The sequence below is a fragment of the Neofelis nebulosa genome, chromosome 12, assembly GCF_028018385.1.
Source record: "Neofelis nebulosa isolate mNeoNeb1 chromosome 12, mNeoNeb1.pri, whole genome shotgun sequence".
In the NCBI taxonomy this organism is placed as follows: domain Eukaryota; kingdom Metazoa; phylum Chordata; class Mammalia; order Carnivora; family Felidae; genus Neofelis; species Neofelis nebulosa.
Genome location: NC_080793.1, coordinates 80,771,782 through 80,783,751, shown reverse-complemented (window position 1 = coordinate 80,783,751; position 11,970 = coordinate 80,771,782). Strand labels below are relative to the sequence as shown.

The 11,970-nt window shown below is 41.5% G+C and overlaps 1 protein-coding gene across 2 annotated transcripts; it reads right to left on the bottom strand.

Annotated features, from left to right (window-relative positions):
- Positions 1-625: 625 nt before the first annotated feature.
- Positions 626-11,642, bottom strand: ZFAND5 (zinc finger AN1-type containing 5). Of its 2 annotated transcripts, none has more exons than XM_058695691.1 (6): positions 11,511-11,642; positions 7,017-7,176; positions 6,474-6,585; positions 5,742-5,845; positions 2,979-3,104; positions 626-2,276 (listed from the first exon to the last, which is right to left on the bottom strand). In XM_058695691.1, exons 2-6 carry the CDS (start codon positions 7,165-7,167, stop codon positions 2,128-2,130), a joined length of 642 nt encoding a protein of 213 aa, XP_058551674.1. In that variant the 5' UTR covers positions 7,168-7,176; positions 11,511-11,642; the 3' UTR covers positions 626-2,127. The 2 variants fall into 2 exon arrangements, with proteins under 2 accessions (XP_058551674.1, XP_058551675.1); XM_058695692.1 differs by lacking the exon at positions 11,511-11,642 and adding an exon at positions 9,300-9,382.
- Between the last annotated feature and the right edge of the window lie 328 nt (positions 11,643-11,970).

Here is an 11,970-nt window from a genome sequence, read left to right as displayed (position 1 = left end):
ATTGTTGGCCCCAGTACTGTATTTTCACCTCAGTTGTGATTCTTCAGGATCTTCATAGTTCAGGAGAGATGATCTCATGATTTCCGCCACGTGAAGCACAGGCAGCAGCACCCAAAGAACCATGACAGACCAGTGAACGAGGGCATTTCCGTTGCAGACTCCATCACTGAGAAGTCATGGTTCTGCTTTTAGCTTCAGCTACCCCATGGGCCCAGCTCTGCATTAGAACCGAACCCGAAACAGAAACAAAACCATGCCTGTTTCTGTACACAAATGGTCGTGTCACCTTATATAAAGCAAGAAAACGGGCAAGGGAGATAGGTCACAGTTGTGAAAAGTCCATTCCTCTCTCAAGTCCTAAGATTGTTATGATCCTAAAAGGTGCCTATTCATTTCTTCAAAAATAAGCTGCCCACTGTGTACCACACTTGACGTCTCAAAGTTCATCTCAAGGCTCTCACTTAAACATACCATGTTCGGGGGGGGGGGGGGGCAATTAAAAAAATTACAAGGTAGCCATGCAAAGTCTCCACATGCAACTACCAGGTTGGATATGAAACATTTTCTAACTATTCCTCTTTATGGTTTCTACCTGTGGCTTAAGGACCCAATGAACAAGTGGAAGTTTCCCTCTGTACATGGCTTTTATTATTTACATAATACAATATAGCATCGATGCTGAATAGCATGATTATGTGCAATACATAAATATGAACTATCTGTACACATCTGCAGATCTAACTCCAAACTAAGGTACATAAAAATCGAAAGCAAAACCGAATGCTTTAATTAAAGTAAAAACTAGGACTGAACACTGCAATAAATCAGAAGTAGTGCCTCGTGTACATACTTAACTATTTACAGATGAAAACAGGCATTACCACAATACTAATCTAACTATGCTCATTTATATATAAAAAACACAAGTTTCATACATCACAAAAACCTTCCATTATGACACAGAAGTGATATTACCAGACAAGCATCAGTGAAGTATACTGCCTCTTCTAGTTGTTATTGTACAATGCTGTAGATAATGCAGCCCATGCAATACACCCAAGAACACTAGAGTCCTACACCCAAGTACAATTAATAGGATAACGCAGCCCTCTGCGAGTGGTGCTGGATACCACTAAGAAGTCTACTGCAGCCATGTTGGTTATGATTTTCCATGCAGAAGGTACAGTTACATTAAGAACTGAAGTCTTTAAAAAAGCTTTAAACATTCTTTCTTGAACCAAAACATTCAACAAAAGATGCACACGAAAAATGAACTTTTCAGATACCTTTGCAACTTAAAATTCAGATGCATGTTATTCAATAGAGCTGCGGCATGTAAAAACCAAATGTAGTTTTAATTTCTTCTTGTAGACAAATTAATCCTAGTGCAGTTCTGTGCTACACAACATTTTGAGCAATGAGAGTAATGCAGGCATCTTCTGGTGCAGGCCAGCACAGTAAGCTTCAAAGAGAGCTCAAGCCCCTGTTGGCTTGATGGCTTTACTCATGATAACCAGTTGCGATGTTTACCTTTCACAGAATGTCTTACTTGACAGCTTTTAGGAGACCAATGAGCCAGGCTTACATATGGCACCAAATACTGGTTTCACGGAAAGGTCTGATCCTCTTTATAGCTTTCCTCCTGCTTCCAAAGAACATGTTGTGGAAATTAACAGGGTGAAGTTGGACTATGGAAGAAGTAGACTGCCAGTCCTTTTCTGGTGTACCATTTTTTAAAAAAATACAGGCACATAACACTAGCCAAAGATTATACCTTGATTACATTCCCAAAAGGCAGATATGCTGCAAACATGCAGAGATTTCACGGATTATGTTTGGCACGTGGGAACTAAATTTTGTCCCTATCGTCTGTGTATTTCAATTTGCTGTGCAGATTTTCATCCAATTTTATTCAGGGGAGGGCATATACATTTTGTAGGGCTGTATCTATCCATTTCTGCCTGTAACAAACACCCAAACATCCTAAAATTTCAATTATAAGACAGACAAGTGTAAAGTAAAACTCTGGAGAACATCAAAGGAAAATGGCCATGCATCTGCTCTTTAATGTTTTCCTACGATATATTAAAATAAAAACAAAGTTTCAGTCTCTTCACAAGTAGTAATTTATATTCTCTGGATTTTTTCAGCCACAACAACTGGATTCTCTTTTCTGATTTTTGCTGCAGCTTCTGCTTTGTAATCATATGGACAGTTGTGCTTGTCAGAGTAACGGTGAAGTCCACAAAACAAATTTCCACATCGGCAGTCAAACCCTGTACACATAAGAGGAAGTAGAGTCACTTGGGAATTTGCAGTAATTAAAAGGGGGAAAAAAAAAGCCTCAGTCAGTGGAGAAAAAGAACCAGATTTTCATGGTTCTCTGTAACATGAAATTGAGTCTGCCACTTTAAATTGTGAAACAGCTTTCAATCTCTTTTGACATAGTGAGAAATTCGAATAGCTCTCCCTCCATAAACTCCTGTAGATAGCACAGGGTAGAAATTACACAGGCTCTAAAAGCCAGACTGACCTGGATGCAAATCCTCCTCCTCCTACATATAAACAGGATAACGTTTTCTCAAGTGAAAACTAGGGAAAAGAGAACCAGAGGGTTCTGAAATTTACAGGGAACAGTTAAGAAGTATTCTAATACTTTGTGCCTGGCTCAAAGATGGTGTTCACTGTTTGGGTCAACTACCTTCTCCTCAGGAGAACAAAGAAAAGACTCGAAAGCGATGAATTTTTATCAGTTCAGTAAAGCAGAGTAACAACTCACAAGGCCTGAAGGTAATAAAAGGTTCCAGAGGATTAGAGACACAAGTGCAAATCAAACCCAACTTCTCCCACTCTGGAAACTTTCTGTTCCTGAAAGTCGGGCATTTTGTTGTAGGTGTTAGGACCGACCAGTCCCTTAAGGGAGCTCCCTGTTAAAGCCTACCAACAAAACATACGTTGTCTTCTATGTTCTCTAATACCTGTAAGGCCAACTTTCTTTCTGCACATAAAACATCTGTTCTTCTTTGGTTTGGGCAACTCAGGAGCTTTTTCTTCACTTTGAGAAGTACTAGGCTGAGAGACGGATGGACTGGGCTGAGTGACAACTGAAAAACAAGGGTGAAAATGAGATAACTGTTAAGAGTTCACTGGCTGACAATTACTTAAGTCACAAAAAGAAAACATTTAAGAGAAGCAGGAAGATTCTTAGTGAAAATATTCATGAAGCCTTTCTTAAAAACATGTGCTTTAAACAGAATCTTCTACTTCAGTATCAGAACTTTCAAATCTGACAATTTCTTGCCAACCAACATACACTTGGCTTCTCTAAATTTTGTAAAATGATTACTCCACTCAAATTCCTTTAAACTGACTCTTAACAGCTAGTCCTAGGGAATAAACTCCTAAGTTTTAAAGACCTGGGAGATGCTGGTCACATGCCCAGTTTTTCCAAATTGCAATTGCCTAAATGCAAACTTCTTAATTAGGGCAGTTTACATTCATTATTACTCAGTACATAAAGTTGCCAACCGCCAAAAAATTCATTTTGGTTTTACACTGATAGACAAAAGACTAAATACATAAATTTAGCAATTTCAGTAAGTAAAACCCAAATCGTTAAGCCCTAATTAACTTCAGATCCTAAAATTTCACAATTATTTTGCCATTTTAACACGGGCTTTATATGGTCACATGCAGAAAATCTGAATAGTTCTTAAACTTTTTGAAAGATCAGCAAACAGTCTTTAGGACAATATAAGTACTTGTGAAGTTTTGACTATTAAGGATTCCACAGGCAAATCAAGAATTTTTAAAGCACAGCTTTTATTTGCTTTGCAGTACTTCTCTAAAATGGGTACAGAATTTAGACAATGAGAGATAATGATCTACTTTTAAGAAGTCCGTGTTTCTCCTTGAAGTTTTAGTTCACATGACATCAATAAAATTTGTCAACATGAAGATAAAATTGCAGTTCAGCACATTAGAGCTCACCATTACCACTAGTTACTTAAAACAAAAATACCAAATTAGTTCTCCTTTCATAGAATTCAATTAGACCAGCAGCACAGTTTTAATATTAATCCAAACCCCAAGAAGAGCAAATTATTGTATGCAATGCTAAGATTACTGCTTAAATAGGCCAGCACCAATGCTATAAGCATAAATCCAAACTCTAGAGCAAGCTGATAGGTTTCATGACAGCTTACTCTAAAATTCTCTGTAAATACATAACTCATTTGCATTAGTAATATATTTAGTCAGACTAATAGCCTATTATAGACTAACAGAATAATACTCTACCTACTACTCATTCCTAATAATCTACTATGACAACCTAATAGTTTCTCCTGATGCTATGATGGTAAAGAAAAATGTACGGGAACAGTTTGGGGGAGGGGTATGTGTGACAGCCATTTCCTTGGCTACATCAGAAGACTGAGTAGTGGTTCCTGGGACATACAGGGACAAATGGGAGTTAAGAAGGGGGAAACGACTCAGTAAAGGCAAAGAGGAACAAACTACAGAACCTATTAAGAAATAATAAATGCAGAGACTAGGTACAGATCTAAACCAAAAGAGCACCGTTCCCAGGTCAGAGTAATTTTATTTATAAAACCCCACAAACACCTAATTTGGCCGGCTTTTTCAGAAAGATTGAACTCCTTTGAAAATATCAAATATGGGGGCGCCTGGGTGGCGCAGTCGGTTAAGCGTCCGACTTCAGCCAGGTCACGATCTCGCGGTCCGTGAGTTCGAGCCCCGCGTCAGGCTCTGGGCCGATGGCTCGGAGCCTGGAGCCTGTTTCCGATTCTGTGTCTCCCTCTCTCTCTGCCCCTCCCCCGTTCATGCTCTGTCTCTCTCTGTCCCAAAAATAAATTAAAAAAAAAAAAAAAAGTTGAAAAAAAAAAGAAAATATCAAATATGGATTCACCTGCTGAACTGCAGAGTTTTTACTTTATAAATTAAGATTGCCCTAGTTCACATAAGCTTTGCTATGTGATGTTAGCAAAAGCAAGCCTCCAAAGCAGATCACATACCCACAGATGTTATTTCCTCACAATGAAGTTTTATATTGTGTTCAGTCAACACTGTACCAGGAGACAATGAACTGAGTAAATGAATGATGTGCCCTATCGAGTACAGAGCTATCTGTTTTAGGGCCCAGCACAGGTAATTCAAACAAGTCCATCTCTCAATGGGACAGCACTTCTGACTGTGCTCTACAGAAGCAGAGACTCAAAGGCACTCAGTGAAAAAAATGCCTTTCCATATTGAGTTTTGAGCTCTTGTTTTTTCAACTCCTAGACTTTTCAACTTGAAAGCTTCTTTCAGTGTTCAATATGTTGTCTTAAATATTTTCTACAACACTGAGGATACCAAGACTGAGTATTGCTTTCTTCATGGCTTTGAAATTCAATCTAATTTCTTCTGTTTATGAATAACACTTTCTTTAGTGATTTAGAGATCTTTGAAATATAATGGCAAACGACCTTTTAAGTTCATTACATTCTTAATATTTCCAGTTCCCAGATTATAAATTTATGGTGTGAGTTTAAGAAGAAAGAAGAGTAAAGAATGACTATTTTACACCCAAGGGACTTGAGAGAGAGTGGTTCTTCCTTGGCCTATATTTTACAGCTCTCTCTCCAATTTAACCTTCGATGGGAAGGAACTCCTCTCCCACCAACTCTTTCTTGTACTACCAAATCCAGAACGGAACTAGTATTAAACAAAAAGCATACCTGGCTCTGACACCTCTGTTTTCGGGGTAGTTATTTTGTCCTCTCTTGAAATGCTCATTTCTGTCATTTGCTGAGTTACAGGCAAGGCAGCCACAGGCACATTTCTATTTGAGTTCAAGCAAACATTTTTAAAGATGTTAAGGGTACTTCTTTGTGAGACAGTAAGTTGTCAGTTCAACTTTAAAGTACGTACTATTTCCAACATGATCAAATGGAACTAAATAATCTAAAAACTTAAAAGAATATTGGATGCCCAGCACACACGGTTGAGAATAAAGAAAGTGATCTGATAAATGGCTCATCAATTCAAGGCTGCATATGTGTATAGGTTACGAGGTCCTATTATAGCCAACTGGGAACTTTTAGCTGTGCCTGTCATTTAAGGGCAAAAGGGGCAGTTTGCCAAAATGTCTTGTGTAGCATTACAATACAGTCTGCAGAGCCATACTCTACAATCACTTAACCTCAATTATAATACAAGCACAGCATTCTCAATACAGCATCTTTGAGAGTACCACGGAGTGTTATGATATACATCTTTATTCAGTGACCTGTAAGACCATGTAGTAAAAGATCCCAGAATCCCAGACTGTGCAACACAAGCAAAGCCAAGGGCATCGGATCCGTTAACATCCTTAGCGTATATAGACATCCATAATTAGAATGGTATGGGGAGCACCCATGTATTTCCTTGTTGTATTATGATAAAAAGCCTGAAGTGGTCAATCTTACCTTGATTTTTCAGATGTGCTGCCAGCAGCACCTTCACAGTTGTTTAAACTAGTGTCTGCTCTCTGTACAGATGCAGAATCTGAGGTAGGACTGTTGGAACCACTAGCTGTTCCTATTTAAAAAAAGGATTTGTAAGAAACAGCAAGACCACCAACACTCAGTAGCAAGACTCTTAATAAGTAACAAATACTTGCATTTAATTAGGTTAGTGATTTAAGCACTTTCACTGTACTGCTGAATCCTACAATTAAGTGAGTATCCAAACAAAAACATGTATGGAAAAGTCACATCCAGTGAACATAAGTATGAAACAAAACCTCAAAAAGGAAAATAAAAAAGCTAGAAGATGCTTGTAGATGGTCATTCATTCCTGATGTTGTCATGCCAAGGACGTGGGCTGGGCTGCTGCTTTAATTTCAAGCTTTTCTCAGGAATTCTCTTCTCGGGCTCTCAGCATTGATTCTCATAGTCTTAGGCCCCAATTCTTGGTTCTATATTTTCTGTCCACCAGTTCTTCAAATGGGTTTTTCCTTGGAAACTTACCCATTGGGCTCATTCTGCCACTATTTTGCTGCCTCTGAAGATGTTCTTTGTAGCAAACGGAACACATTCCATTTGTCCTAGGATTCCCATAAAAGCCACATCCTGTACTACACAGCATGGGCCCTGGGGTCTGGTTAGTCTCCTGAGCCATATTTTTCTGCTATAAACAAAACAAAAACAAAATTTTAGAAATTAGCATGTTACCAAATAAAATCACTAAATTAGTATGACAGCCACCAGCATACCTTTGTTATTTCTAAACACCAAGTCTATTTCTAACAAAGGCCCTAATTATGTTAATCATTAAAAAGAGTAGGACAAGAAAACTATGAATATTTTGTTGCCTTTATAAAACAAAGGGCATTAAAGAAATTGTCTTTTTAACTTGATAAACAATGAACTGTAGGGACTTCACATTCTTTAGGACAAAAAAAAATGCTATCATTAAACACTAAAATGCATTACTCCACCTATCACTATGATCTTTGTTTCAATTTCTGAAAAGGTCACTCTGCCAGATGTCAGAATTACATTTAAATCAGTTTGGACAATTGTCATCTTGAAGTCACTTTCTGATTTCTGCACTACAGGCAGACCATATCAAATGAGATTTTTACTTCTCTGGCTAAAAATCTATAAAATGGAACTTGCCAATGAAAAAAAAAATCTACAATAATCACAATTAAGTACCAACTCTTGATATGTACTAGTGGTTCTTTAAGCTGGCCGTACACTGGATGTAGCTATAAAGCTTTCTTAAAATATCTTATAAGATGATGGGCCTCACTAGTAATTCAACAATTCTGCTATGGGACAGAATTTTAAAAACTTTTAAAAACGCAACACCTTTACAGAACACTGAAGAGAGCTGATACATCATCTGGCCTTTCCTGCTGCCTTGGCACTAACAAGTGAAGCTCTTTAAGAATTTAGGGGTCAGCTGCTCATGCAATTCCTTTTAAGTTCTGCATTTGAGGTGTGAAATCTGGGTTTGAATACTTTAAAGGCAGTGCCTAGTAACTTGCAAAAGCACAAATTATCAGCTATAGATTTCTCCAGCCAAAGGCTCTATTAAAGCTTTTCACGAGTGCTTGCCTTCCTCACGTCAGAAAACGAAACCTTTGAAAGCTCAATTTCAATATGGCAAAGCCAAGCAATATGAACACACAACCTTCAGTAGTCATTAATATTTAATGCTAGGTTACCAGAAAGAACTTCGTACAGCTAGCCTACCTTGCTTTTCCAGAAGCCTTGTTAAAATTAGAACAGATATAGTAACGTTATGCTAAATTTAGTAAATTTTTCTGAGTTTTAAGTGAAAACACACATTAAGAAAAATTTAAACTGTAGAAAGTTTCCATGTCACCTTAAAATATGTATGTACGTACAAAAACATATTTGAGAGCATTTTATTAAAGGGAGATTGTGTGCTATAACTTGTGGTCATGGTCATTTAAATGTGTCTTAACATTGATAACGAAGATAAGTTACTTATTTGTTAAGTTATGAACATTTCAAATTAAGTGCAGGAAAGTCCCTTCATTCAAGCTAGAGCTGGTCTAGAATTTCATATGGCTTTTTCCAACTAACACACACTAGAATACACTCTTTAGTGAGTTACTAAAAACAATGTTTTAGCAAGTTATTTAATACTTTTTACCAAAATTACAAAAAGGGGAGAAGAGGGCTAACCAAATTTGACCTGGCCAGAATCCTGCCACTATTTCCTCCACAGTTAAATGATAGTACTCTTTCCCTTTGTTAGCAAAAAGAAATATCTGAAGCTTGAAAATACTTCAAGCCAATCAAGCTTATGTGGAGGGTGTCGGAGAACCACAGCTTACTTCAAACAATACTACTAATTTAGTTGACATGGTCTCTTTAAATAGTAAGTGGAATTTAGCTGACTCATTTTGGAGCAGGGCAGTGTAAACATTTCAACATCACTTAGGTTTATTAATAAACATTTTCAGCTGGGCTTAAAAAATTTTTAATATGTGCAAAAATGCTTCAAATAATAAATTATGTCTTTACTTGCACCGCCCCCCCCCACGTAGTAGGTGGGAATCTGCCCTATGCAAAAAGTTCATTCCTTGAAGCCAGCTTAAGAATTATGCTAGCTCACAGTTGCTATACTAACTTCCCAGTGGCTCTTGTGACAGTGGCTTTATAATGGCGACCAGGCCTAAATTTAAGCATCAACCTTAGTTAATTCAATTCTTTAAAATCTTTTCTTTTACATAAAAAAAGGAGGGGGAAAGGAATCTCAATGATTTTACCCACTTCGACTGGCAACTTGCAAAGTATTCCACCTTCCCTTCTTCAGAAAACACAACTACTTTCAATTCACTATAAATAGCCTGCAACTGAGACACAAGAGACACCAGGACATTAGTCTTCCACGTAGCTTCCCATTTTGTAGATTTCCCCCCCCTAGAAAGCGAGCTTTTAAACGCCATCACATGTGCAAAGCTTGCCTTAATATTTCTCAGAAGCTTAGATCACATGGGCGGGAGCTTCAGCCTGTCACAAGGCTGCAATGTGACAGGCTGAGCTGGATGGAGGCTCTCACATAAAGCCTAGTCAACAGGGGCCTCTGAAATCAGCTTCTATTTATATCTTAGAGCCTGCCAACTCCTACACAACCCCAAGAACTAAGGATGCTGCGTTTCTATATCTAATATAATAAGGAAACAAAACAAAAAGATGCCATTAAGGCTGCTACTTTTTTTTTTTGGTAATGTAGACAGGGCTAGTGAACAATCTCAAATTCAACAAAAAGATGCATCATTAATCACTCGTGAAGCCAAAATGGTCAGGGTTGTTTATAAAAACCAAGCACAGTACAGAGAGCACCGAGGCAGAAAGAATCCTCATGTTTAAATCCTCCTGCTTAGCAGCAATTTGGGGCGGGAGAGGGCAGTTTGCCATTAAGTGCCGTTTCCCTTCTGCTTGGCAACATTTCAGAAAAATACAATACCATTACTATTTAGTACCTTTAAAGTTTTGTTGTTAGAAACTTGTGCATCCCTGTGCCAGCTCTATCAAGCACAGGGAAAATGTTTATTTTTATAGTTTGAATAGCTGAAATGTATATTTTTAGTTTGTGGCTTCCCCTAACTTCTAGTTTAAAGAAAACCAAAACCTGGGCATGTAGCAGAAAAACTCTCCAGCCTCAAATATGAATAATAATTAAAAAAAGACAACATTTTACACCTATGGAATTTAGTTTTCAGGTGCACGTTAGAAGATGTTAATGCCTACTCACCCTGAGCTGAGACCTGAGTTCTAGTATCTAATCTACTTCTAACTAAGCCAGTGACCTTGGGCAAGTCCTTACTCTCCTGATCTCCGTTCTCTCTTTGCCAAAATGAGATTACTGTGATTTTTAAAGGCTCCTTTCCAGGCTTAATATCTGGCCCGAGACAGAAAATAGGGGAGAAGTACAGTAAATTCTTTGTTGGGGAAACATTAAAAAAAAAAAAAACTTGTAAGATAAAATTGCAATATTCTCACCCATGAAGTTCTGAAATTCTACTTAAAAAAAAATAAATAAATAAGGAATGAAATTTTATTTTATTTTTAAGTCTGTAAATGACCTGAACTCCAGGTTTAAAACTAGGGGCTCTGTGACCTATATACGCTACTTTACCCTCATGTCCTTAGACTAGATTCTTAGGAGGCATGCAACAAATAAACACGGGCCTTTCCTGAAAACACGGCTCCACGGGAGTGCGTGGAAAGCAAGAAATGCATGTTCACCAGCTTAAATGCACGAAACAAAGGGGAAGGTGCTCCATTTCCTTCATGAAAGGGATCTTGGGCGACAAACGCAGCGACGCTGGCAAAACTAAAACACGACGACGGAGGAGTCCCCCTCACCCACGTTCCAGCGGATTTCCGAACAAGTCCGGGTCCCACCGGGCCCCCATCCCTCCCCCCAGGCCCCTCTCTAAGCCGAGGCCTTGCTCAGGAAAGCCCAGCAGGGCCTTCTCCAAAAATCACTGAGTCATGCAGAACGGCAGCTCCGCAGGCCAGGCCGGCCCCGCGCCGACCCCCGACCTCGACCGGCTCCTCCGAGGCGGCGGCGGCGAACCGGGGCGGCCGGGAGGAGGGGGAGGGTGTGCGGCGAGCAGGGGGCCGGGGGCGCGGCCGCCGCCACGGCCCCTTTGTCTCTCCGGGTCCGGCTGCCCACGCCGGGCGCCGCGCCGAAGGCGGCCGGGACGGACGCGAGGGAGGCCCGGAACCCACACGCCGGGCATTGTTCTCCGGGCCGTGCGGGTGCAGGCGGGCCGGGGGCGCGGGGTGCCGGACCCCGGGCCACGACGACCGGATGACGCCTCCGTTCTTTGTGCTTCCTGAGCTGGAGGGCGGGCTCCCCTCCCCCGGAGGCCGCCAGCCGCGGCCCGCTCGAGCTCCGCCGGAGCCCCCCACTGCCCTCCCCCGGCCCGGCCCGAGCAGTCGGGCCCCCTCCCCCAGCTCCGCACCACTCACCCTGCGGGGGGCAGGAGGGCAGGAGCCGGGCTCGCGCGCGACGCCGGCGCGGTGAGGCCGGGCCCAGGCCTCCGGGAGGGGAGAGCCGGGCGCCCCGGAGCGGCCGCCTCGGGCCGGGAGCGGGTCGGAAGCGGAGGTGGCGCTGCCGCCGCCGCGGGGTCCTCCTTTGTTCCTGCAGCGGCACTGAGCGTGGCCGGGACACGCCGGAGCCCGGGAAGTGGGAGGAGGGAAGCGAGGAGGGGGGGGCAGAGGAGGAGGCGGAGGGAGGACCGGAGGCCGCGGCGGCTAACGCTGCTCGCGGCACTCGCCCGTCGTCACCTCACGCCTCCACCGGCGGCGGGCTGGGCCGACTCCGAGGGCGACCGGGACGCGAGCAGGGAGGCCTGGGCGCCGCGAGGGCCCGCCGGCGGTGCTCTCCGTCGCCTCAGCTACGGCCGGGAAGTTGCGCGGCTGCCGGGAA

Coding starts and splice junctions, on each gene's coding strand:
- ZFAND5 (XM_058695691.1), bottom strand. CDS start 7,167: ATGGCTCAGGAGACTAACCAGACCCCAGGGCCCATGCTGTGTAGTACA. Junction 6,586..7,016: donor TGGCAGAATGAGCCCAATGG/GTAAGTTTCCAA, acceptor TTTTTTAAATAG/GAACAGCTAGTGGTTCCAAC. Junction 5,846..6,473: donor AGCACATCTGAAAAATCAAG/GTAAGATTGACC, acceptor GAACTCAAATAG/AAATGTGCCTGTGGCTGCCT.